This window comes from Chelonia mydas, chromosome 9 (genome assembly GCF_015237465.2).
Source record: "Chelonia mydas isolate rCheMyd1 chromosome 9, rCheMyd1.pri.v2, whole genome shotgun sequence".
NCBI classification, from domain to species: domain Eukaryota; kingdom Metazoa; phylum Chordata; order Testudines; family Cheloniidae; genus Chelonia; species Chelonia mydas.
The window spans coordinates 98,326,457-98,353,614 of NC_057855.1; the positions used below are offsets into that span (position 1 = coordinate 98,326,457).

Below are 27,158 nucleotides of genomic sequence, written 5' to 3' on the forward strand. Positions count from 1 at the left end.
TGAGGTCCCTTCCAACCCTGATATTCTATGATTCTATGATCATGGTCAGGATACTTTTGGGCCAGGAAAGTGGAAACCAGTCTCCTTCCAAAATCAGAAGGACAGTAGCAAATCTTTGCATTAGTATTACAAATCTTAACCCTGATCATTAAAAACATAAGAAAAACCATATATCCCATTGCTGCCAGCAGGCTAATTCAATTACTGAGTAACCTACCTGAACATTTCTTTTAACTCATTCACCTTCTTAGTGGGATATTTGCCGGACTGATTGTCACTCAGGAAAGCTCTAGCATAGGCCAGCGGACCAGCATTAACCTAAAACCCAAAATGTGAGAACTCATTTATGCTGCAGCTTTTAGGTTAATTTCAGAGGATAATCAGTTTGTTTTATTAGAAATATTACTTAAGATATTACTTCATGCCACTAGGTGTGCATTTCTATATGGTCATGGGATAGCAATGCTGTAGTACTGTTTATGTACCAGAACAGAAGGCACCTGTAGTTCAAAATGTTAGGCTTTACTTTTTGGGATGGAAAAAATGTATTTACTGATCTTCTGAGACATTTACAATAGGACATTATTATGATGATATTGTCTTGATAAGTATATCTTAATACAGAATTAACAATATTAAGCAACATATTGAATATTGACTACATATTATGATGTTATTAACATTTCCCTTTTTTTAAAAAAAATGTTTAAAAACATTGTATTAGATATATTTCCTGGTTTGAATCTCTTTAACAGGCCAGCTCCCAATATAAATCTTTCAGTCTTGTTCAAATTCTATTGCTAATATTTGTGTTATTTCTTTCAGGATATTTTTCCAATTTTTTATTTATTACCACCACTCCCATATCACATGCATGAAAGAGGCCCTGGCTGTCTTGCATTTCATACAGATATCTGGGGCAATATTATGTATTTTATTATATAGACATGGAGAAACATACACTCTGTAAACTAAAAATTACTGAACTTGCATTACGTTAATATTAGAGTCTATTCATTGTCTGCATCATCTCATCCCATTATTTTGCTGTTATTTCATATTTACAGTCTCATGTGATTACACATTCTAGACATAATCTTGATTGCTGCTTACTTTATTAAAAATCACTTTCAGAGAAGAAAAGCACCAACAACGCTATCTGTATTAGAAAATTTTACACACAGGTTTGAAGTTTCAGCAATCTAGATACACTGAAAAGAATGCATGATATGAGTTTATCAGCTACAACGGTTTGCTTTAAGGGTTGTGCTAGACTTTACTTTTCTATTTATGATCTTTACATACAAAAAGAAAAATGAAGAAATTTACATCCCTTCATTTCCTTTTTGGGGAGTGACCTATTGAGACACATGGACCATGTCTCAGATTGGGGACAGGTCAGGATTCATGATGCTGTTTCTGTCTGTCATTTCCAGGTCAGTCTTTCAGAGCTGTTAAATATAACCAACACCTGTCACAAACAAATAATGGGCCTGATTCTGCAAACAGAACTGGGTATAGTGTTTACCCCCCTGAGTAGTTCCATTGACTTACAGTGGTAAGCACTACATTCAGTGCTCCAGTGAGCTAGTTAATGATTTCTGGAAAGTAAATAAGCTGTTCTGCCAACAGAGTAAGGACTTCAAGATGTTGTGCTAATGACGGGCCTTACCTGAACGGAAACACAACCCTGCAGCTTGAGCTGCAGCTGGATCATGTCAACCTCACTGGAAGAGCAGAGTTTTTGCAGCTCTGCTGTCTTGTCTTTTATCTCATCAGTAGCAACATCAATGGGCTTGAGATTAACCTGTTGTTCATTATTTACTGGAATTCTCTTCTTCACATATGGAAACGAGTTTGAAGCTATTAAACATATCAAACAGAATGTACAGTCTGAAAGTCTTCTCAGTCGACCCTTTCCCACAGGCCCAGGGAACAGATATAGCCAGGGCCCCGCCCTGAGGATCTCACAGAGCAAAGGTGAAATCCTGGCTGTGCTGAAGTCAGTAGCAGTTTTGCCACTGAGTTTCAAGAGGAGTCAGGATTTCAGCCATAGTGTTTAGGCATGACACGATCACAAACAAGAGGGGGAGGAAGGGGTGAGGCTGAATAAATCAGATCTAAAACAATATGGAGACTCAGTCCATGTCCAATTAAAATTAGAAATTCTGCACAGAATATTAAAAATGTAAATGCATTTTAAAATTCTGCAAATTTTGTCAATAAATAAATGTGGAGGCCCCAGCATGGCATTGGGGAGCACAGACCACTAGCTGCACAGAGGTGGGACAGGGACTCCAGGACAGGGATAATCGGCTGTGAGGCTGCACGTGACCCTGACGCAGCGCCAGGGCTGGGCCCCACCCCTCTGTGCCAGGTGCACCAGGTGCGGGCAGGCAGGCTCAGCCTGGCAGGATCCAAGTGTGGAGGGGCTTAGTGTGGGGGGATCCAGGTGTGGGGTGAGAGGGTTCTGTGTGGGGCAGTCTGGGTGCAGGCGGCTCAGTGGGGGGGTACGGGTGCCAGGGGGATCTGGACGCACAGGTGCTCAGTGGTGGTGGGAGGATCTGGATGCAGGGCAATGGGACTCTGCAGGGAAGTCCCAGGTGCAGCTGGTTGGGGCTCAGGGGAGTGGGGGTCCATGTGTGGGCGGCTTGTTGGGGTGATCCAGGTGCACAGGAGATGGGGCTCATTGAAGTGGGGATTTGAGTGCAGGGGGCGGTCCGGGTGCACGAATGGGAAGGCTGGATGCAGGGGGTGGGGCTCGGTGGGGGTGGGATCTGAGTGCAGGGGTGGGGGACCGGATGCAGGGGGTAGGGATTCGGCAGGGTTCCGCAGGGAGGGCCTTGTGCAGTGGGCTGGGGCTCAACAGGGTGGGGGTTATGGGGCAGGGGGGTTGTAGGTGTGGGGAATGAGGCTTCTTGGGGGTACTGGGTATATGGGGTGCCCAGATGGAAGAGGGTTTGGAGGACAGGGGAGCAGTTCCCCATACAGTGACCCCACCCTCCTCCCCCGTAGCTGAGGAGTGATGGGGCAGGAAGTGTGGGGGTGGAGCCAGAGGAGATTTATGGGGGTGGGTCTGACCTGGCCGCTTTGTGCTGGGGAAGTGTGCTCCTTCCCCATCCCCAGCCCAGCCTGGACTAGCAGCTGAGCCCTGCACAGAATAGGAGCCACTGGCCAGGGTGTCCCCAGCCCCAAACAGGGCTGAGGAGGGCGGATGTGCGGGGTGGGGCTCGGCAGGGTGGGAGTTCAGTTACAGGGGACTCCTCCACCCTCTGCCCCCACAGTGATTTACCTCTCCGCTGGTTGCTCTGGGAGCCTGAAAGGATGTGCCCACACTGCTGGGGAGGGGCACGTGACCATTCTTACCGCTTCCCTTTGCTTTCCCGTCAGAAAGTCATTTTTCTGCGGGGAAGCAAAGAAATCTGTGGGGGACATGAATTCTGTGCCCACACAATGATGCAGAATTCCCACAGGAATAATTTGAGATCCAGGGGTTAATACTGTACTGTAATTAGCTGACACTTTAAACATTCTGTATGTGGCAATAAAATGTAACAAATCAAAATGAACAATTCTAAGTTCTAGGGGGTATTCCTGCCATTTTTTGGAGGTTAGTCAGCTGTGATTTATGTGTTAAAATAATATTTGCTGATTCCTATTCCCTAATATTTAGAAGGTCATACTCACTAGTTAGAATGGTCCGTCTTTTGCACTGCTCTTCCACAGAGCCATGTTTTTTCCCAGATAAGGTATAAGGAGATTCAAACACAAATCTGCAAATGTTGTGATTTCTTTCAAACTCAGTCTTTCTTTCAGAGAGCTCTTTGTCTTCAAAGTAGGGCTTCACATAAGTCACTTGAATATGAGCATATTTGGGATCAAGATCTTTGACATTGACCTATGACAGAAGAGAGTTATTTACTAGAAGAGGAAACTGGCACAAACTACATTAATGACCAGTTTAGATATTCACAGATTTATCCATCCTGGGTGAATTCACCCCATGCAGAGGACCAGTACAAATCCTGGGGGGGAGGGATAGCTCAGTGGTTTGAGCATTGGCCTGCTAAACCCAGGGTATTGAGTTCAATCCTTGAGAGGGCCATTTAGGGATCTGGGGCAAAAATTGGGTATTGGTCCTGCTTTGAGCAGGGGGTTGGACTAGATACCTCCTGAGGTCCCTTCCAACCATGATATTCTATGAATCTTATACATCACTTTAGTTCCACTTACATGCTATTTCAAGGGCTTAAGTGGCACACAGGCCTTGGACTGACCCTGCTGCCTTGGGTGAATTTCACTCACAAGAATTCCTTTGGAGCTCTGCCAGACAGTGTCAGGTTGCTTATGCGATGAACTCCCAGCACCTTCACAGTGTAACGGCCCTCCCCTGCTCACATAGCACTATAAAGACACAGTCACACCCTGTGACGGTGACAGGCATTTCAAAGCTATTGCAAGTAGTTCCTGTGTTCAGAACACGGTGACATTTACGCTCAGTAAAAAAATCACAATTTACTGCTAGAGCGATGTGCAATTGCAGCAGAATGGGCAGGTCAAGGACCTGCTGCACAGGAGGAACTCCCGTGAATGGAACATGTACGAGGGAAATCCCAAGGCATCGTCCTAGTAAAGGGGAGGAGTTTGCAAAAGGGACAAGGGGCATCTCATGCCTGCCTGGCAAGTCCTGAGAACCCACAGCCAATCCTGTCCCCGACCATATGGGCATCAGCCCCTCTATGCTGCTCCCTGCTCTCTGCCTCTGACTACATGGCTCAGTCTGGAGAGGCTGCAGACCATGAGTTAATACTTCATTCACTGTCACCTGGAAGCCCTCCAGATCCATCTCCTTCTGGTCTGAGACCTGCCTCCTCCAAACCCCACAGGGCCCCGACTGTGAGATGTTTGCATGGAAGGGGTTCTATAGGAGTCAGGAGGACAATGTAGCTTTGGTCTCCTTCCCTTCTGACAGTCCAAAGGATTGGGATGTTAGAATGGAGTCTCCATTCCTTTGATCATCTCTGCTCTACAGCCTAGAGCTCCCTCTTCCAAGCATTTTGTTAGCAGGGCTGTCTAGACTCAGTGACACCACATGCCGTTTAACTCCACCTTATTTGAATCTTGGATAATTTTTACATTCTCTGCTCCGAATTTTTCTCCATAAAGTTTAAGAAGCCTCAGGTTGATCTCTGACAGGCCCGTCAGCTTGGGTTCCTTGTAGATGTATTCCTTGCCATCCTCTTCTTCAAAGAAAGTCTAGCATTAATTAGAAAGACATAGGTGGTGAATGGAGAGATTTCATTACATTAAACATTTTATTTTAAAAAGCTCATTTTAAAATGTTTTTTTAAAAACTTATCAGATAAGATACGTTTATATGTTAAAACGATCTCTGTGTAGTAATATCTAAAAAGTTGGTGAAACTTTCAAAGTGAAAATCTGGAACTTGTACCAGGAATAAGGCTGAATATCATTTAGTCACATTACTGTAAATATAGCGATCCCAGCATATAGAAAACTAACGCCAGCTGTTGCTCCTTGTACATTTTATTAAAAGGGATTCTGTTCTTGGTTTTATAGAAGTCCAACGTGAGAGACATCAGACTATGTGCATTGCAGAGACAGCCACTACCGGAGTATGTCGAACCCATAACAACAGTGGGCCATATTGTGCCCCAACTTTTTAAGCAGACCTCCCCCCTGAACACACCAGTGCTAATATTCTGAAAAGTCACAATGATCTTCTGCAGAGGAAAATATCCACGATCGCTATTGGTTCTGTATTGCTTGAGTAATCCAAAGTGTTTTTTAAACTTTATTTGTTAACTCATTACAGTAATATTTATACAGGGTAGGATTTTCAAAAGCTTCTAAGTCACTTAAGAGGAGAAATGTCATTAAAAATCAATGGGACTTGTATCCTTAATCAGTCAGCTGCTTTTGAGAATCCCACCCAGTGTCATAAAGCTTTGTAATAACACATTAACAAGGCACAGAAGCCCTGTACTGAAGAGTTTACTATATAAAAGAGCACAAGGGAGCAAAATACAGAACCATCTTAAAGAAGCGAGTGGTCAGTGAAACAAGAATGCTTCCCGAATGAAATGGCTGAGCAAAGACAGGGTGCTTGGGGCAGGTTAGTTGGCAGGCTGATCTATGTACTTACTTGTCCATAAAAGGCCACTCGGAAAAAGGTTCCTAGAAGTCTTTTTCTTGTGTGCATCACCTCCAATATTTTAGTGTAAGCGCCATGAAGTGTTCTGTACAACTGAGTAAGTTTCTGGAAAGCAGAAAAAGGCAGGTGTGTTTCAACATTATTGAAGTAGAATTATGTGAGCAGGAAGTCAAAGCTGATCCTGCAAAGTGCTGAGCACTCTTGCCCTGATTCAGCAGAAAGCAGAGCTGCTTGAAATATTTCACACTCAAAGTTTTTCCAGTGAAAACCGACCTTTTCTGAAAACTCAACTTTTTGTGAAAAACTGCCGACATATTTGAAACTTTCTGGTTTTCCTGAAAGTTTTGGTGACATTTTTATTTTTATGTTTTAAAGCAGAATGTTTATTGAAATAATATGCAAAATCTTTGTCCAACATTTTTGTTTACCAAAGACCAGGATTCCAGTAAACACAAACGCTGGAGAACTATTCCGAACAAGATTTCAGTAAAAATTCTGACATGAAAATGGCGACAAAGTATTGTGGAATCTTCCAGGAAAAGCAGAAAATGGATCCATTTCAAACCCTGCAAAACAGAGCTTTGAAATCCCCGAGAAACATTTTTCGACCCACCCTACTTCAGTGCATTCTTTCACTCCCCCACCTTTCCTAAAGCCACAGGAAAATGAAAGATGTCCCTGAATGTTCCCTGTGACTCACACATAGGGCCAAATTCAGCCCTCAGCCATGTAGGCATTGCTCTCAGTGAGGCCAATGGGATCATCCAGGGACAGCGTGTGGCCCATGGGGTACAGAAAATCATTTGGCATCACTGAAAGCCTGTCCTCAAGAATGCCTTCCCTGCAGATTTGATTGTGCATTGCACCTATTCTGAGGGAAAGTAACACATACAACTGCATGCTGGAGCATAGCTCGCATTTCTTCTGTCTGGTTTACAGCCAAAAATGACATGGATTTTGGAATGTGCCTGCCTGGTACTTTGGCCTGTGAACCACTAAGATATGCAAGCACTATGCATTAAGCAAGTCAATACATGCTGAAGGCACAGTTTTAATGTCTGGTTGATCATCTGCTTTTAGTGATTCAATTCCATGGTCTGCAGCAGGAAGTCTGCAGCAGAGCAGCAGGTAATTGTATAGGGCACAACTAATTTCTCCTGGCTGGTGTCCTGCTGTGGTGGGCTTGGACACGTTGGGCTGTATTGCCTCTTGGAAGAAAGATCCAGGAGCACGGGAGAAACAAGTATTCATCTGGGAACAGGAGGAAATGTTTGCGTTGGGGCAGCTGAAGCTCTGGGTCCCCATTAGTGTCAGTTACCCCCAGGTCAAAGGAAGGGACTCATTCAGTTTTAAAAAATCCGCAAAGCTTCGAAGCCTTCCCAAGTCTAAGGGCACCCAGAAACAGGGGCTTCTATGGGCATGGGTGGTATGGATGTAGCTATAATCTTTGCTGAATTGGGTCCCTATTTAAGAGATCTCTGTCTGCGACATCTCATGGGAACTATTAGCCTCCAGAGTCTTGCTTTAACTTATTTTGTTTAATATTAATCAATAATACAGAGTATACAAAAGAAATGATACAACCCATCACATCTGCTCATCACTCACAAACTAAGAATTTGTTTACTAGCAGCCTGGGGAATTCTCTTTAACACAAAGCCAAGCTCCAAATAGCTACCTCAAACTCACGGCGCTTTTCATAAATCGGAATGATCAGTCTGGACACCTCTGAAATCGTTTCGTAACGTTCTGCCTTCCACAGGCCATCTACGCATTGTTCCAGCAGCTCCACTAGGACTTCCTGTATGAAGCACAAGATGGAGGCTGTTCATAGCTAAGTAATCTTAGGGAGAGGTACCGTGAAAGACATCAGAACAGTTCAGCAGCCCAAGGGTGGGTGACTCATTCTTAAAGAATTATTCTTATTCAATCTAAGGTTCTGCACTTTGGAATCCCACCTCGCTGTAGTGGACATCCATCATCCCAGCATCTTCTTTCATTGCTCCCTCTTCATCAATATTGGGCGTAATTTTCCTGAAGGCTGAGCATCCATTAGGGAACAATTCTAGGGAAGGCAAAAAGAAAAGTAAGTTAGAATTCAAATATTATCAAACAGTTTAATGTGGCGTATGGAATACCGTGCTATGGTTACCCATGCTATATCTTTGTCATGCAGATTCCCATTGTACTTGGTCCATTTGTGCATGAAAAGCTAAACTTACTTTCATGTTATCGGTTAGACAATGGCTTATGTTTTAGCATAGTTAATACATACCATCATGCCTTAGCATGGGAAGCGATGTGGGCTAGCAAATAGGACACTTATATGCGTGTCAGAAGACCTGGGTTCTATTCCCGGTGCTGCCACTGACAGACTGGATGACCTTGGGCAAGTCCCTTCCCCTCTCTCAACGTCACTTTCCCCCCCAACCTTCGTCTGTCTTGTCCCTTTGGACTGTTAGATGGTTTGGGCCTGGACTGCCTGGGCAACTACAGCACCTGGCACAACTGAGCTCAGATCTCAGCTGGGGTCTCTAGGTGCTACTGCAATAAAAATAATAATGTCCAAAAACACTTCAGCGAAAGAGTCGATTGTGAAGTAAAAAGGGACAACAAAGGTCTCCAGGCTGCTCTGCCTTTGTACCTCAAAGGGAGGAACAGAACCAAAATAGATGAATCAGCACGTTAGAGAGTGTGGCCTCCAGCTGACCCCTCTGCAGCTGCAAGGAATTTGGGGGAGTATTAACTAATCACTGAGGCATGGACACACATTGCCCCTTGAGTCAGCCATACTGTTCAACAAACTGTCAGCCTGCACATCCTCTGAGACCGTGGCTTAATCCGACAGCCTGGATCTGTCTGATGGCAGGGCCAGCTGGCCTGCTCGCCTGCTGATGGACACCACCCATGACTTGGCCAGCCTGTTCCATCTGGTAAGGGGGCCCCACTTCCCAGAATAACGCCCTCCTCCACCAGTAGCCTTGGCTTCCTCTACCACAAAGCAATGAACGCGTGTCTCACCTAACAACTACTGCACAGAGTCATCCGTGAACCACTAAGGGGGGCTGCAATGTACCGGAGAAGAGAGAAGGAGCAGGCTGTGTTTGCGTTCTGAACGTGCACGCTGAGCGATGGGCAGCGCTGTGTGCTGCAGTGCAGGGCAATGGCTGCGCAGGGCTGCCTGTTTCTAGTGGCATGGATTCTGAAATTGAGAATACTTCCTTGGGCATGGCAAAAGTGTCACTTTCCTGCACACGTGATGGATGAGCAATGCAGTTCAGTAGCAATATTAACTCATGCATCCTTTGGAACTCTTTTCCTGCTGGCTTCAGTCTCCCTTTCTTTCCACTCACATGAATGGAGAGTATCCAGCTTTGTAACAACCCTTCCATTTGCAATCATGTACGTTTTGTATACGTAACCAGAAATGTTTTTGATGAACACAAAATATATACTTCTATGGGACTTTGGCCCCCAGTATGCCAATAAGGTGCCATCAATCACCTTTGCGAACTACAGCTGAAAACCAGCGTTTCCTGGTCTCTGTTCCCTTCTTCCTAGTTTTTGCAGATCAGCTGCAGTCAGAGATATTCCAACTTCAGTTTCAATGGCGCCCTTTAGATTAAAAGATCAGAGGGAGCCGACAGGTGGAGTGCAGTACATTAACGGTCAGAGCACGGAGGTATTCGAAAGAAAAAAATGTGTTTTTACATGCAAAATGGTGATATTTTAAAACCAACCAGTCTGCCCACCACTTCCTGTTCTGCACTAAGCCACAATGTCCTCTCTCACCACTGGCTCTTTATCTAGTTGTACAGGGCGTAGACCAATTCCGCTTTCACTGCACTTAGCCTGTACGCCCGCTGCGAAGGGACACACGGCTTTGAACTCTATGCAGTGACACTTGTGGCATGATAAGAATACTGGGGAGCCAGTTTTTACACTGATTAGGACATTTCAGTCCCGTGTTTGAATAGACAGACTGGCATTTACATGTGTAAATTCCTATGCTGTAGTTTTCTCTTTAGTTCAGAGGTTCTCAAACTGCAGGTCAGGACTCCTCAGGAGGTCGCGAGGTTATTCCATGGGGAGGGGGGAGGGGGCCGTGAGCTGTCAGCCTCTACCCCAAACCCCGCTTTGCCTCCAGCATTTATAATGGTGTTAAGTATATAAAGTGTTTTTAATTTATAAGGGGGGTCGCACTCAGAGGCTTGCTGTGTGACAGGGGTCGCCAGTACAATAGTTTGAGGACCACAGCTTTCGTTCACTATTTTAGAAGAACCCAGTATAAACTGACAACAGTCGTTTACCAAATTAAGTGAATTTGATCTTGAAAACATTTTGATGACCTGTAAACTCAAAGATGGACACAAAAAAAGGCTGCAGCGTTCCCCACCCCAACAGTAAACTCTTACTTTTTCTGTGAAGAAACTCTGCAACAAGGGCTGCTACGTGGACATAACACATGGCAGCCTGCAAAATACAACAAAACAGGAGTAGTTACCACGTCAGTTGGAATCTCTGCCTCTCCACACCACCTGTTTTCAATGGAATTTGACAGATTACCTCTGAAAAATCTCCATTTTTGCCATGGATCTTTGCCATGCTGTCCAGCCACGTTTTCCTGAGCTCTGGGGTACTAGCATAGGACTTGGCTAAGCTGTACTGTAAATCGATCAACATTTCAGGGTCCTTCTCGTGTTCTTTCATTTGAGCGGTAGCCATAAGCACAGTACGGATTCTCTTGGTCAAATCTTTGACTTCTGAGGGGAAAGCAGTTGCCTGGCACAAAACAAATCGAATTAGAAGCAAACACAGAAATAAAGATGTTCGAGGTTTTGCTATAGAAAGACAGATGTCAACCCTTCAGTTTACTCAATGTGCAATGGATTTAAATGCTATGTATGCTGCATGTAGCAATTTTCACATGCAAGGTACAGGAGAGGATGCCGACTGGACTTTTGATATATTAATCCTATACTGTGTCATTTTGCTATGCAATCAATGCATTTCACCTTGGGTCTGCGAATCCTCTTGTTCAGGGTCAAATTTTGCAACTCTGCTTGAGTTGCTCATGTAAACAGTAGCCAAATGGACTTCAGTGGGACTACTTATGCTTACATACCCTACTGGACTGGCATGTGGGTGAGCAAGTGCTACCCAACGTGAGTACAGGCTACAGAATTGGGCCTTCACTAGTTCCTGAAGTATTTTTCACTCGAGTCAACACCTGCCTCACTTGTTCGCTCTCTAGCGTGGTTTATCATTTTTCTGTATATTGTACTAAAAGTGTGCCCAGTATTAAAAAAATGCTAAGTAAAAACTAGAAATAAACAGACATACTCCCTTCCCTGAAAAGTGCATTACTTAAAGGTCCACATGTGTAAAATACAGTTAGCAAACAAAGCGTGGCTCAGTGAACTTCAAATGCACATAAACATTCCTGTGCAGAACAGAACTAAGGATCTTTGCCCGTTACCTACCAATTCCAATGACCAGTTTCATTCTATCATAGGCCATAACTCTACTTAGGTTCTCCTCCTCCCCCATCTTTAAATAATAGGAAAACTGTGGTCTTCTAAAACATTTCCCAGGTTTTTCCTTTCCTAAACGGCAGTTACATATTGTAAAATGTGACCAGATTGCAAGCATTGTATATTGATATTTACTGAAGCAGACAGAATTTATTCACACTACTTTAGCACTAAGGAAGGCAATTGCTTTCCAAAAAAGGTAGACTGCAAAGCAAAAATAATATGGTGATCATTTCACCTCTTTTACAGAGAGTGACTGTCTCAATTTTTTATTTTTAATGGTTAGCTTTATTACATGAGAAACACCTGGTCCTCTCTCCCTCCCTTTGTTGGAAATTCTAGGGAAGATCTTCAGATGACCAGAAAGTGATGCTACATACAAAGCTGTAACCTCAACTGCAGTTCTCCCTCCCACCCAGCTGCAATAAACCAACAATTAGACTGACACAGCTGTCATAGTCATTGAGAGAGAGCTCAAATCGCTGCAGCCAAAATGTTTGTTTCCTCTCACTCAACACACATAGTTCGGCAGATGGTTTCAGGAGTAAATAGTATAAATACATAACATTCACTCTTTAACTACAATCTCTGTGTACATTTCCCAGACCACATACTTGGTGCAAACTTATTATTTGCTTTAATTCATCAAATTTACCTTCATAGGCCTGTCACTGTTTGCAAAGTTGTTAATAATGAATAGTGACTCCTGGAACCTCGATCCTCCATTTAGTGCCACATCTGCTATTAACTGGCTCACTGCAATTATTATCTGTTGGAAAAGGGACAGGTTCTCATCCATGGGCTTTGTTGTCACAATTGTATAAAAAGATGTTTGTCAGTCAAAAATCTTTCAAAAACAGAATGAATACAATTAATCGTAACTAGGGCTCAGTGTCTGCGACCGCCGTGACTTCTGCAGCAGACAGTGTGGCTGACCCCAGGGCTTGCCCAAGCAGCTGGCCCTGGAACCAGATGCACCAGCCGCTGCTGGAGAGGCCCGGGACCAGCTGCACCGGCTGCTGCTCTGGGCAGCTGGCCCCGGGGACCGCCTGAGCAGCGACCAACGTGGGTGGCCCAGGGGACCACCTGAGCAGTGGTCCTGGGGGCGGCGGGAGCAGCTGCAGCTCGGTGGCTCCTGGCAGCAGTCCTGGGGTGGCTGCAGCAGCGGCTGGCCCCCCGTAGCTTCCCCCCTGGCGGTGGCCTGAGTGGCAGCAGGTCCCCCAGCAGCTGGTGCTGTGAGCCCCCCAAGGCTGCCTTCCCACAGCTGGTGCCATGGGCCACCAGGGCTCCTCCCCCGGCCCTCCAAGATTCAGTCAGGGTTATTTGTGGAATAAGTCATGGGCAGCTCACGGACTGTGATTCTTTGTTTCTTGCCCGTGACCTGTTCATTACTTTTATTTAAAATACTCATGATTAAATCATAACCTTAATCATAACCGGTCTCATTTCCTTGTTTACTCTTCAAAATCTGATGATCTTTACACCACAGGACATAGTTCTGCTCTCAGCGTGCCACATTTTTAGGACGAGGATTAGGACTAGAACAAACAACAAATCCTGGGGCCGTAGCTATTAGAGGCTACGTTATATTTATCTCTTTTGTGATTTATAACAGCTTGCAGCCCATCTGCTCCTCTGGCTGCTTTTATCATGACTGAAAACAACAATACAACAAAAGCCAGAAACAACCCCCCAGAAGAATTCCTCCCCCATTCCAACAGGCAGGACTTTTCCCACCTGACCATGGACAATCACCCCCGTTCTCTTCACCCATCTCTTGGCAAAGAGGCGAGCCTTGTAAGCATATTCTGAAAATCAATAATCTCTGACTCTAACAGCAAACGTATTTCATCCATAAGGACCCTGGGCCAAATCCTGAAATCACGACTTAGACCAAACTCCCAGGGAAATCACTGGAATCAATGGGATTTCTGACCAGATAAGGACTGCAAGATTTAGCCTGCTTAAAGAAAGTCAAACTCCTTCTCAGACTCCCTGAAGAATAGGACAGGCTGAGGTTGATAAATCCCCATAATACCCAGGAGTTCTGGGTTCTACTCCTGGCCCTGCCTGTTGAGTGACCATGGGCAAGTCACTGCCCTGCTTGGTGCCTCACTTTCCCCAGCTGTAAAATGGGGAGGCACGACACTGACCTCCTTTGTAAAGTGCTTTGAGATCTGCTGATGACAAGCGCTGGATGACAGCTAGGTCCTAAGTGTAAATATTTTAATCTGTCATGCTGAAGCTCAGAGTCACGCTGGACACATTCTCTGTCTTTGCAGGATTGACCTGGAGATTAAGCATTGAGGTGCATCTCTGTGCAGCAGTTCACCTTTCACTGACCTGCAGGTGTGTTCTCAGAAAGGTTTTCCTTTTAGTGAACTCAAAGTTGTTCCTCATCAAAAGATACAGGAGTGCCGATGCTTCATTCCTGGTGGAGGCTAGCTTCGAGGTGCAGCACTTCAGGACCTCATAGCACAAGGCTGCACACATGGTCACCCTTCCTTTGAAAAATGCTGAGGGAAACTTAACAAGAAGTGTGCCAATGTTAAAAAAAACACCCCTGTGAAACACACCCAGTACACACACACATACACATGCGCACACGCAGGCCCATGCTTTGTCTTCATGTCTGAATGCAAACGGGCCTAGATTGGTGTTTGGCTTCTATAAATACTCGTGGGAATGAATTTCAGGGGCTTATTTTTAATTGCTGAATGTTTATAGAATGCCCTGACTTTGTGTGGAACTCTGAAGACACACGAATGAGACACATCCTGTCCCAGAGAGCTTGAAATCTCCATCAGATCCCCCCAAACGGAGCTAGCAGGCAAAGGAAGCAGTAGGCAAGGGAAGGATGAGGGTTAAAACAAACACAGACTGTTCTCCTGAGGAGGAAGTATATCTCCTCAGATATTTTCTGCACTGAGAATGAGGTGGAGCAGCAGGAGAGGAATAGCAGCAGCTAGGACATTTGTAATCCAAGCAAATTTCTAAACAAGAGTGAATTGTGGCTAAAGCCTTCTCTGCTGGCTGCCTGGAGTTGCAATCTGCTTCTTCCCAGAACTCACTGGGCCTGATGGTGGGACCAGGGTCGCAGCAGGGAAATGACCTGGAAGGAGGACAGGGGGAAGGGGGATGCATGCTACCTTCCAGCCCGCCACAAGGAAACCGCAGCAGGGCAGCTTCAGAGACGAGGCGAGCTCGGGGGTGGCACAAGGATCTTCCTCGTGCAAATGGTGAGGGCTAGATAGTCACTGAGGAGTGGGCAGGATTTGTCTGTGGGCCTGGAACACGCACAAATGCTCAGCGTATGCCTACCCTGCAATCAAAAACCAGCCTCACAGCCACAGCTGGCCTGGGTCAGCTGACTTGGGCTCAGGCTGCAGGGCTAAAACGTGCAGAGTAGATGTTCAGGTCTGGAGACCCCATGAGAGGGGAGGCTCCCAGAGCCTGGGCTCCAGCCTGAGCCCGAATGTCTACTCTGCAATTCTCAGCCCCACAGTCCTGGCTCCGAGACTCGGTGCGGGGCGGTTTCTACTGCAGTGTAGCCGTATTCTCAGGGGGCGTCGTTCCCCCAGACATCACGGAGACGTTAAACTCTGCAGTACTAGGCGACAAAGTGTCAGGGGGTTTGCCCAGTGAGGGTGCATCTACGGAGCAGCCGGGCGGTGCAATTCCCAGCGCAGCTGCACGGGCTAGCCATCTGAGTCTACTCCCCAAGGATCAGGCGGGGCTGTACTCGGGTGGGTAGCCTGAATCTCCACCACTACAGCCACACTGCTACCTTTACCGAGCTAGTGCGTGTTCATCTACCCGCGCTGGGTAGCACCCGCCCGGCTGTTATGTAGATGTACCCTGCGTTGCCATCGGCATGAGCCTTTTCAGCAGCTGACTCACCACCTCAGGCCAAGTGCCCCGGCTCACGCCAATTCAGGGGAATGCCACGGACTCGTCTCTTCTCTTGCTCTTCCTGGCAGAGGAAGAGGGGACACCCTGGGGTGTGCGGGTGGATCCGAGCAGAGTAGTTTGCTGAAGGGATGGGGACTTGTGAGCTCTGTTAAAGGCTGTATTCGGTGGCCAGAATATTGGGCAGACATTTTCAAAATGTCCGTGAGGAAATGAACTGGGGGGATGTCGCTGTGGCGCTCTAGGCTTTCTGCCGCCACATGATTTCTGAGCAACTTGCTCAGCTTACAAGAGGAGGTTTGATTTATTTTGTAGTTTGATCAAGTAAATGGTAATATCAGCACCACCGGGGACTGCGACTGCCTCATGGCATTATTTGTCAAAGAAGAGTCAACAGCTGAAAGATCAAATATTTTCTACTCTACGACAGACTGAACCATTGGTAGGGGAGCTCTGACCTCCTATGCACGGGGCAGATCTCTTCCGTTGAGTTGGTAACACAAATAATAATTATAGTAGCTTATAGTGAGCGAGACAGCAAATAAGCCTTATATTCATTGTCTTTGGCCAAAATCAACATTTTAAGGAAAAAAATTGGGAAGAAGAGAAAAAACACACCAGTGTAACAGCAAAGAACTAACAAAGCGTGTACACAAGAAACCAACGGTTAAAGATTAACTGCTGCTTAGGTAGCATTGCCCTCTTCCACTAGCAAAGGCAGGAGATAACCACAGTTCAAGCATGTCTACTAGGCAGCTCCCCTACGATCAAGTTAAGTCAACAGTGGGATGAGAGGATTAGTGGGTGATGTATTTATATTAGGAATTGATTCTGGCCCACAGGCATGGCGTTATTCCACACACAACCCTGAGACCTGCAGGAATGTGTAGTCTTTGACTGACACAGAAAGTTTAGGTTTCAGAGTAGCAGCCATGTTAGTCTGTATCCGCAAAAAGAAAAGGAGGACTTGTGGCACCTTAGAGACTAACAGATTTATTTGAACATAAGCTTTCGTGAGCTACAGCTCACTTCATCGATTTAGAGTTTAGAGTCTTTTCCATGTCTATAATACTCGCCAGTCACTCCTCCAGCATGTCAGACGTGGGAAGGCAGCTCTCTGTCATACAAAGAGAACCCATTCCCCCCAGAAAGGGGGTAACTTGGCTGTTCCCATCTATGGGGCAGATCCTCAGTGGGTGTAAATTGTCCTAGATCCACTGACTTCAGAGGTACTGCTGCCCCAATGAGTTCGGAGTGCCTGTCGGCAGAGGGGCATCTAGATCCTCAGGTCTGGAAGTGCTGAAGAAGTGCCACGGGGCCCCCAGCTCAGCATGCTTTGGGTCCAGTGGGGTTCTGCCTTGCGGCACACAGCTCATGGCATCCCTGATGCCCCACAGAGGGACGTCTGAGCAACATCCATGGAGAAAGTGTCTCCATGCTGGGCCTGAATAGACGAGTAGCCCAAGGTGGCCTTAAAGTGGCCAGAGAATTTCCCCTGTGCTGTGGGAAAAGCCTCCTGTGCCAGCTGCCCCCACCTGGCATAAGGAGAGGGAGGAAGAGTGCCAGGCCAGAGGGGTGAGAAAGATGGAGCCTGGGCATGGTGGAGTGGGTCTCTGCTTCTCCTGACTCTCCGCTGGCAGGAAGTTCTCAGGGACCTTTGCCAGTGACAAAAGTTAAAGTTGCTCCCCTGCAGCTTTAAGTTACAGCAAGGGAGTAGGGATTTGCAACCAGCTCCCTTTCATCCCCCCTCTCAGTGCCACTTGGACATAGTAGAGAATCAAGCCTGTTGTGGATCAAGTGAATTAGCCCCTTAAAAGCCATGTTTCCTTCATTACCCTTCATTTTGGGACCACTCCCGAATAGGAGATGTGTGTTTTATGTCAGCATTCTCCCCAGCGACCTAGGGACTGGCAGCAACCAAGAGTATAAACAATTAAGAATAATTGATTTTTATGGAGTTTCCACTAAGGAAAGAAACAGAGCTGCTTCTTCCTCTTTTTTTAAACAACTAAGCACAGCGTGAGCTCAGTTTTCACGCACCAGTTCTGTTCTCTGTCTCTTCCCTGTCACGTTGCCCAGTTGAGTTGAGTATAGCAGGGAAGACTTTTGAGACAAGCGGTAAAATATATCTAGTATGGGTGAAATTAAAAAGATTTTTTTCCTAACTACTACCTTTACAGACTCACCACGACAGGAGGCTCTTTCCTGCTTCATTACCATTATCTCTGCACTAGAGGAGGTGTGAAAGTTGGAGGGAACATACACATCCAACTTGCAGAAGAGCTACAACCAGAATACACCGTAGCGGGAACAAAGTTACTGGTGATGGTGCGCAAACCAAAAACAACATGCTGGGACTTTCAGATCCCATAACAAGTTTGCAAACATAAAAGCCAACCTTGTACCTGTCTTTGAGAGACAATTGCCCTGGCCACTTTAGTCACTCGGCAGTTAGAAATGACCTTTAAAGTCTAACAGAGGTAGAAGAAGGATGCTTGAACCCATGTGAGTACAGCTAGCAGAGAAAATACTTCCTTGCAGATGCTATCTATTGGGCCTGTATCTCATTTTACAGAAGCAACATATCTCAGGGGAAATGAGAAAACTTCAGTAAAATAATTTTGTAAGTCTCTGAAAATATATCAGCCAAATTCAGAGCTGCTGTAGATGGTCAAGACTCCATTGAAGTCAACGAGTTACTCTCATGGACACAAGCAAGGAACTTGGCCCACCGTAGTTTTCACTTTGCTTTGGAACCTATGGGCATAAGGCCTTAGCTCTGGGGTAAGTCTCCAGGAGCTCGGGGTTTTGGAATCTCGTCAGGAGATCCAGTAGGGCAGGTGTGGATTTGCCTGTTCATTTGAACTGCATAACAATTGGCTGGGAAGGGAGGAAGTTGCTGTGTTCAAACACAACCTTGGGCTGCTTTTGTGCAAAATGGAACTATTGGAATGTTGAAAAAGCTGCCGGAGAAAGTGAGCGTGATGCTACCTCCCATAGATGCAGCAGGTCCTGAGTGCTAGACCCACCCCTGCGGATAACTCATTTTAACGCTGCCTGTTGGCACAAATGCTTCAAGGAAGAGCAACGTTTTGGTGGGACTGATACAGATCTCTTACAGGACCCAGGGAACACCGCAGAGGTCAATGGAGTTACTTCTGACCCACACTTGTGCACATTGAGTCAGAGTCAGGACAGCCTCTTCAGCTCCTGGTGATGTCCCCCGTTATTTTACCCAGCCCCGATGAGTGTCCGTACATTGCTGACCGCTGTTTAAAGTTAGATGACTTCATCTGGCCTTGCTGTTCCATTAGCTAAGAATCTCTATTTTAAAGGTCCCCCCGAGCAGTGCAGGCCGGCAGTGAAGGTTGCAGTAGGGCCATTCCCTCCTGCCCCCCAGCCTGAATGAATTCTAACTGGAACCTTTAAAGCTGCCCCACCTACCCAGAGACATCTCGTAAGCGTCAGTAGGGGCGGGAGGCACCATGTAAAGGTTCGGGGGCACAGGACTGCCTCACGCGTCACCTCTGCACCTACCTTGCTAATGAAAGCTCTCAGGGAAGCGAAGACGTGCTTCAGAGCTGCTTCTGACTGCCCGTTTTTGAGGAAGGCGAGATGAATATCAAAAACCTTTTTCATAAGTGGATTATGGCCGTCATTGTTTAAGAGCTGATTCTGGAAAGCAAGGAGAGAATTCATTCTGCAGAAATACCCAGCGTGTGTGCCTCAGAAAAACAGTTCCCTACCTTCCATAATGGTTGTTCTTTGAGATGTGTTGCTCATGTCCATTCCATTCTAGGAGTGTGCACGCCCACGTGTGCGGCTGTCAGAGATTTTTGCTTTAGTGGTGTCCATAGGGTTGGCTGTTGAGCCCTCTGGAGGGCCATGCTCATCCGTTGGTATATTAGGCGCCGCCAACCCTACACCCTCTCAGTTCCTTCTTGCTGACAACTCCGACAGAGGGGCAGGAGGGCAGGTAATGGAATGGACATGAGCAACACATCTCGAAGAACAACAGTTACAGAAGTTAGGTAACTGTTTTTTCTTCTTCGAGTGCTTGCTCATGTCGATTCCATTCTAGGTGACTCACAAGCAGTATCTACAGAGGTGGGCTCAGAGTTCACGGTCTTGCAGCACTGCTCTGCCAAAGACAGCATCCTCTCGAGCTTGCTAGGTAAGCATGTCATGAGATGTAAAGGTGTGGATGGAGGACCAGGTAGCGGCCCTGCAGATATCCTGAATCAGCACCTGGGCCAGGTACCGTTCTTCCTGTCTGCCACCATAAAGAACAACTGTGTCGACTTGTGAAATGGCTTAGTTCCGTCGATGTAGAAGGCAAGCGCCCTCCTGACGTCCAGGGCGTGCAACTTGTGCTCCTCTTCCAATTTATGAGGCTTTGGAAAGAAGACAGGTAAGCATACGTCTTGGCCTGTATGAAACTGTGAAACTACCTTGGGCAGAAATGCTGGATGTGGCCGCAGCTGGACCTTGTCCTTGTAGAACACCATGTAAGGTGGCTCCGAAGTAGCGCCCTGATCTCAGAGACCCTGTGGGCAGACGTTATCGCAACCAGGGACAAAACCTTCCAGGAGAGAAGAAGAGAGCAGGGAGCCAGAGGTTTGAAGGGGGGACCCATGAGCCTTGACAGCACAAGGTTGAGTCCCAGGGGAGGGATGGGATCCCTGACATACAGGTAGAGACTCTCCAGACCTTTCAAAAACCATCATGTCATGAGCGAAGACTGACCTGCCCTGGAGCAGAGGGTGGAAGGCCAAAAGAGCGGCCAAGTGGACTTTGATTGAAGACAGGGACAACCCCTGGAGCTTGAGGTGCAGAAAATAATCTAGGATTGCCTGCAGTGAGGCCTGCTCGGCCCGGATACCCTGGTCCAAGGTCCAGCATGTGAACCTTTTCCACTTGGCCAGGTAGGTCACTCTGGTGGAGGGTTTTCTGCTACCCAACAAGATCAGTCGGACACAGGCCGCTGAAGTAGAAGAACCGCTAACCCCTGCTAGGCAAGGGAAAGGCGCTCCGACTAGCCACCACGGGCGGTAAGAAGGAACTGAGAGGGCGTAGAGCCAGTGGCGCCTAATATACCAACGCATGAGCACGGCACTCCAGAGGGCGCCACAGCCAACCCTACAGATACAGTTACACCAAAAATCTCTGGTGGCTGCGCACATGGGCATGCGCACACCTAGAATGGAATCGACATGCGCAAGCGCTCGAAGAAGAACTGTAAGTGACTGGGATACTCAGGCATAACAGAATATGCTATTTCTTAAGCCAGACAAATAGCAGCTCTACAGCGACTTGGGTAAATAAGTACAGACAAATGATGGTAGAAAAACGGGAAGTCCCCCCAAAGCTATATTATTTGGTCAGAGATTTTGTTTTCTACACTAGATAAAAAGTCAAACGATATTACCACATTTGCAGAAGTCACTTCAAAAGCTGAACCACTTATCTGTTATGTCTCTCACCACAGCTCTTAAAAAATAACAAGCTTGTATCACAGACATCCTGGTACAGTTGTGTAGCACTTTTTACATGGGCTAGGATCTGGCCCCAGAGAAGTATTTGACCAACTACACAAAGCATGGGCAATACTGTGCGTGAGTTCTTGGCTTTTACTATTTGTTTGAATTCCTAAACATGTCTACTACCCGGATACATTTACTCATTTTATTGAACTAACTCTGTCAATAAAAGTATAAATGCCTAAGACTCAGCTTGGGTTTTCTTTCTTTGCACTATACTTCTGTGTGGTACGTCTTTATGATCGTGAGCACAAAGGAAAAGCACATTTACATGGGAGAGCGTTCAGTCTGACGCAGGGTTTTCAAACTGACACTGTTTTGGGGGGTCTGCAATACACCAAAGGACGATGCTGATTTCAATGCTCACCTTGAAACACTGGATGAAAAAAGAAATGGTGTCCAGGACTGTTAGGGACACTTCTGTGGCCGTATTGCCTTCCAGTAAGGCCTGGTGCACAATGTCTGCTTCTGAAGTGCCAGCATCTGGGAGCAGGAAGTAAAGGAAAGTGATGGAACCCTCCAGAACAACATGCAAGCGTGGAGCTCAGGCACACACAGGGTTATAACTCCAGCCCTCCTGAGACCTAAATGCACCTTATCCATGGCAGGCAAGGGCAGCTTCCTCACCACACGGAGGGAAGTTTGTGAGTGGCCTCTTGCCACTTCCCTCAGCACTTCCCGTCCAACAGCTGCCTCTCCAAGCTGGATTCCTGGCGCAGAAGCGGGGCAGGCTCTCTCATGGGGGGGGGGGTGTGAAGTTCACCCACATGAAGAAGGGCCAATACAAGGCCTATACCCCACTTAAATCCCACGCAAGCCCCATTGGCATTGGCCTTGTGCTGGGGATCTGCACAGGGCGAATGGCCAAACGCCATGCAGGATGCAGCATTCTTGTCTGTTCTGCTCACTGACACCAGAGCACCACCTGTCCCTACTGGCAACCAGGAAGCGGAAGCGAGACTGGAAGAGGAAAATTCCATCTACAGACTAAACAGGGGTGATTTTTAACACACCCTTTGGCATGAAGCCCCTGCCACTCCCCGCAGTTCAAAGGGCTGCAGGGAAGCGAGGGGATCCGTGGAAAGATGCAAAGCCAAGCAGCCTGACGCAACAAAAGGGAAGTGACGTCACAAGTGGCAGCATGCAATCGTCTAATACGATCAACCGACGTTACCAGCCCCGTCTCTGCACATACTGTGATTGAGCGTAAATGAACTTTCCAAGCTGGTCAGGTGCTGTAGCCGGGCCTGCATGAGGCCAGCTCTGCTGCGAAGGGCAGGCATTGTCTGCGACTTCCTGTCAACTCCAACATGCTTTGATAACCAGGCATCGTGAACCCTGAAAGGAGAACCCAAGATGCAGACTGGGATGGGCCAGTGGCACTGGGCTGGCATCGTTACCATTGGAGTGTGAAGCAGGGAGACCTGAGTCCAATCTTCTTGTCAAGCTCATGCCAACACCCAGCAGGGCTTAAAGTGGCACCTGGGGCAGGCAACAAAAAAACCAACAGGGATGGCCTGTCCCTGCTTGCCCAATGGAGCACTGTGCCAAGTAGCCCCAGCGGCAGGTGTGTCCCTAAAACTCGAGAATAACCAGCTTTGCAGCACCTCCGAGCATCAGGCCCAGAGCCAGATGTGTGAACTGAGAACCACCACTTGTATTTCAAAGCTTGCAGCTTCACTCTAGCAGAAATCTATAAAAATAAATCTCAGTCAAGGGCTGTCGGGATCAGACAAACGGTTGGGAAGTTGAGCTTTACCAGTGAGAGCTGAAGTTGCCCTCTGCTGAGCCGGAGGAAAAGTGAGACCACTGAGAGAAGTGTAGCTTCCCTTCTCTGCTAAAAGCGGAAGGAAGCCCCCCACTTCCTCTCCCTGGACAGGGTGAGCAGGGCTCTCCAACAGCTCCCTCTCCGCACTGGACATGAGTGCTCCCCTGTTCATTCTCATGTAGCCACCATGGGGCAGGTGGCGTGGGGGAAGAAACCACTAGCAAAAAGAGAACTATACCTGGCTATATTTCTCTTCCCTGCGTATCTGAAGTGGAATAAACAGACTCTAGAAAGAAAAACATTGTAAATGTCAGGAAGGATACCGAGCTGTTTCACTTTAACCAGTACGTGTCTGCGTGCGTGGGTTTGGGTGTCTGTATTTTAAACCTGTGCTCAGCATGTAGGCCCTCAGCCCCTCCAAACACACTCCTATCTACTCACCCATCTGTGCCGCCAGACACAATAGAAAGTGAGACCGTGCTGGTATTTCCAGGGCCTTTGATGCGATCACCTTCTCTGCTGTTATGCAATGGAACGCTCTTCGCACAGAATCAGTGCCGATCACAATCAGCTTGCCAGCCTGGCCTCACGGGGCTACCTGTTACCCTACAGTCTGCAATGGCTGATCCCAGATCATTCCTCATGAGATGCAATATTATACCAAATAACTTTTCTACCTCCTGGTAAGCTGCATCTCGTGTGCAATGGAGCAGCATGTACCGTGTGCAGTGCATGGAGGGATGGTTTCATTTTACCTACCTATGTTATATAACAAACGTATCATTGCGCACTTTGAAGCATAGATACAATCTCCTGATACTTACTCCAGAAGTACGAGGACATTTATCAGCTCATGGGGTGATATTTTGTTCCAATAGGCGAGAAGTGTATCTGAAAATGAAACAAACCCGCTAAGAATGTATAACATTTAAGACCGTCACAGGGGGTCTTTGCAGGCTAAATCAGCCTGTGACCAGTGGCCCATGGAAATCTATCTTTGCAGCCACACAAGCATGTGTTTTTTCATACTGGCCATTTGATTCTTTACCTCTCTGGAGGCCTTTGCCCAAGCCTGCTCGTCCAATGCAATGGGGCAGGAAGCTGCAGTGAACGTGTTTCCAGCCTTGGAGGGGAACAGCCCCTCAGCTGCTCTCCTCCTGCAGTCAGGGTCAGACACTCCCCTTCCCCACAGATGGATTTTTGAAAATGATGAAATAAGACAGAGCAGAGCAAGTCTGGGATCTGCCTGTCTCCCCAGTGATGGATGTGGTACCCGCAGGCTCGTCTTCTTTCCTGTGATGGGAGCTCCTCTACCTAACCAAGCTCCAGCTGGGATCCCTCTGCTCCCCCCTCAACTCAGCAGTGTGGGAAGAGCCGGAGTTCGCAGCCCTTGATTCTAGTCCTAGGCCTTGGCAGCCCTAGCTGACTGTGGGCTTAGCAAGGGGAGGTGCAGCCCTCCCCCCAGAAATGAGTTCACTTACTGTACATTTCTGGTAACACGAGGGCCAGCCAATGAAAACAGAGGGCGCATAACTTCTGTGATGCCCCAACGCACCCTGCTACAATATACGGTATGGAGACCATCCGACCAACGGTGCTTTACCAGACGCTGGGCCCATGCTGGTGTCTGAGTGGCACAACCTTGGGTGGAGGGCGAAGAGAGTGTCTAACTTCCAGCAGCCTCTCTAGGGCTACCTGCGGGCAGCACTGCAGAATCTCCAAGATCTCTGCAGCACTGGGGGTGCCCCCTCCTGCCCCCCACACCGGGGCCTGTCAGGTGAGGAAGTGTACGGCTGCTTCTGGTGGCCCTGCATTGCTCCTGTGCTGGGGGAGATCCCCTCGCCTTTACGGCTGCTACACGCCATGGCATACAGGGGCAGTGGTAGGGAGCAGACCCATCTCCCTAAGCACACAGTTCGGTGAGTGTCACTAACCTTCAGAGACCATTTTAATGACGTAGAGGTAGCACATTAGGAGACTCCTGATCTCATACTGGTCCAGCCTACTGTGATGGGACACGTTACTCCTCGTGGAACTTCTCCGGCTCTAATCACCACAAAGATACATGTTAGAAAACCATCCTGCAGCACAGAGAGCCGGGTCCCTGCTTTGAATGTAGCCTAGGCTGCCCCGACCCGAGGCCGCTTCCACCTGATGGCTAACTGGTGGCCTAGGTGAAATATGCTGGTGGCTGCAATCTGCGTGTGAGGGGCGGGATGTTCCCATGTCACCCAAGCCACTGTGAAAACGGGCAGGGACTGGCACTTGCCAAGGTCTCGGCTGACTGAAGGGGAATGACGAGTGAACGATCCCTGCCATGGACCGAGTGCAGAATGGAACTGCACACACCCTCTCAGCTCCCTGGGCCAGTCAGTTCTGGCTGAAGCCCCACACAGGGGTTTTTTTGGTTTGTTTTTTTTCAGCTGAGCCCCAGGGTCATAAAGAATGGACAGAAATTTTTAGTTTCTGATTGATTCTGGAACAGGCTAGGGGCATGAGTCACTGCACAACACAGAATGAGTATCACGCTGTTTGTATGTGCCAAATTCAACCTACTAAGTTTTCCACTCAGTGCTGGAAAACAGGAGGTGCACAGATGGCATCAGAGAACACTCCACGTACTATACCATGTAGCTCTAAAGACATGCACCTCTGTTGCTGGAAAACTGACCCCTGGTACATCACGTCTATTAACAGAGAACTATTTTTTGGATACTCTGAAAAACAAAGAGGACTCCTGGCTAACAAGGGTCCCTTGACAAGAGCTGTGCTAAGACCAACACTACTTGCTGCAAAGCAGAGTTGGATGTTCTCTCCAATGGGACTTATGCACATGCGTAATACTTGGCCGACTAGGAATGGTTCAGTGCTCAAGTACTTGACAGAACTGGGGCTTCAGGGCTCTTGGTGGGGATACTGGACCTTCACCAGGCCCCGCCTCTCCCACCCAGAAGCTCTGCAGACTCCCTTCTGAGTATGCACGAGTAGAACCGGTGGCAGCTCCGAGAGCTCGCTCCCGCTGCCTTTTTAGTCACAGAGGCCTGTGTTTTTAAAAGAGCACGTAGCAATTCCGTGTCTGCCCCAGGTACATGTGCAAATGCCTGCTGGTCACAGGAAAGCTGGGACAAATCCCCAGTCTCTGTGCATGCAACTTGGGCTCAGGCAGGGAACTTGCATTCTTAAAATTTGGGGCCAGATTCTTCCCTGGGTCATTTGACCAACGTTATTTCCTGCAAAGTGAGGTGGTGGCTGCTTTTTAAACAGAGCTGCTTTTCCTACAGCTGTGTCCTCTAAGCGTCTTCTCCCCTGAAAGTGACGATCATTGGCAGGCAAGCACCATGGTGCTCTGCTTTCAGTCCACATACAGAACTCATCAGGCCTTGGTCAAATGTGCAATGACCCACGGAAGTCAATGAGGATGTGTGTGTGCATGTGGACAGCCAATGTTTCTACTCAGGGAGTAGAAACATTCCCTATGAATTCTGACTTTGACCTTTTATAAATCATTCACTGTATTTTAGATCAATAGATTAAGGCACAAGTAGATCATCTAGTCTGACCTCTATAAAACACAAGTATCATTTTCTGTCTGCTTTGAAACTGGTTTGCAAGAGAACGATCAACATGGTGATTTTTTTTTTTTTTTTTTGGAACAGCCCAAATGTGCTATTGCTTTCTGTCATCCCACATGCATTACGTTTTCCCCGGTGTTGTACTGATCAGGAGAACCCGTTGCCCCTTCTGAACTCAGAGATCCTTTCGAGTCCTCTCTTTTCATACTGTGGCCGTTCGGAAGTGCTGTACCATAGCCTAAAGGAAAAGAACAAACCCACAAAGGCACCGTTAGCGACTACAGACCGCTGGGAAGGGGCTTCATGAAAGATGCCCGAGGATGGATACGTGACTTGCAGAGAACAAATGGCATGTATCTGAGTACCACTGGAGCAACGACTAATCCAGAAAGAATTGATAAGGGTCATGCAGAGTTTAGACAAAGACGTACAAAACTTTAAGCAGTTGTTTAACAGAATAGTAGTGTCATGTTCTGGCCCAGATTCTGTTCCACTTACTCGCACTGAGTAACACGTTATTCCACTGGTAGTCCCATGGATTTCAGTGTGAGTAAGGGTGTCAGACTCTGCCTTTTGACAATTGATTTGATAACTGTTTAATATTAACAATGGATCAGTTCCACCAGCCCTTTCTCAGCTCCCACTGAATTTATCTGAGCT

The 27,158-nt window shown here is 47.2% G+C and overlaps 1 protein-coding gene across 18 annotated transcripts in view; it reads right to left on the reverse strand.

Annotated features, from left to right (window-relative positions):
• DOCK11 (dedicator of cytokinesis 11) overlaps positions 1 to 27,158 on the reverse strand; it is a 128,801-nt gene that overhangs the window by 14,331 nt on the left and 87,312 nt on the right. For 10 of the 18 annotated variants that reach the window (XM_037908166.2, XM_043523005.1, XM_037908164.2 and 7 more), the window contains 18 exons: positions 26,624 to 26,736; positions 24,861 to 24,972; positions 23,751 to 23,817; positions 23,165 to 23,212; positions 22,354 to 22,496; positions 21,526 to 21,641; positions 19,156 to 19,293; positions 14,053 to 14,235; positions 12,365 to 12,478; positions 10,742 to 10,957; positions 10,591 to 10,648; positions 8,134 to 8,240; positions 7,854 to 7,976; positions 6,167 to 6,280; positions 5,110 to 5,256; positions 3,688 to 3,898; positions 1,673 to 1,863; positions 218 to 318 (listed from right to left, as the gene is read on the reverse strand). In XM_037908166.2, the coding sequence (XP_037764094.1) occupies positions 218 to 318; positions 1,673 to 1,863; positions 3,688 to 3,898; positions 5,110 to 5,256; positions 6,167 to 6,280; positions 7,854 to 7,976; positions 8,134 to 8,240; positions 10,591 to 10,648; positions 10,742 to 10,957; positions 12,365 to 12,478; positions 14,053 to 14,235; positions 19,156 to 19,293; positions 21,526 to 21,641; positions 22,354 to 22,496; positions 23,165 to 23,212; positions 23,751 to 23,817; positions 24,861 to 24,972; positions 26,624 to 26,736 (2,302 nt within the window). The remainder of the gene's footprint in view (positions 1 to 217; positions 319 to 1,672; positions 1,864 to 3,687; positions 3,899 to 5,109; positions 5,257 to 6,166; positions 6,281 to 7,853; positions 7,977 to 8,133; positions 8,241 to 10,590; positions 10,649 to 10,741; positions 10,958 to 12,364; positions 12,479 to 14,052; positions 14,236 to 19,155; positions 19,294 to 21,525; positions 21,642 to 22,353; positions 22,497 to 23,164; positions 23,213 to 23,750; positions 23,818 to 24,860; positions 24,973 to 26,623; positions 26,737 to 27,158) is intronic. The other 8 variants (XM_043523009.1, XM_043523012.1, XM_043523010.1 and 5 more) reach the window with 2 other exon arrangements.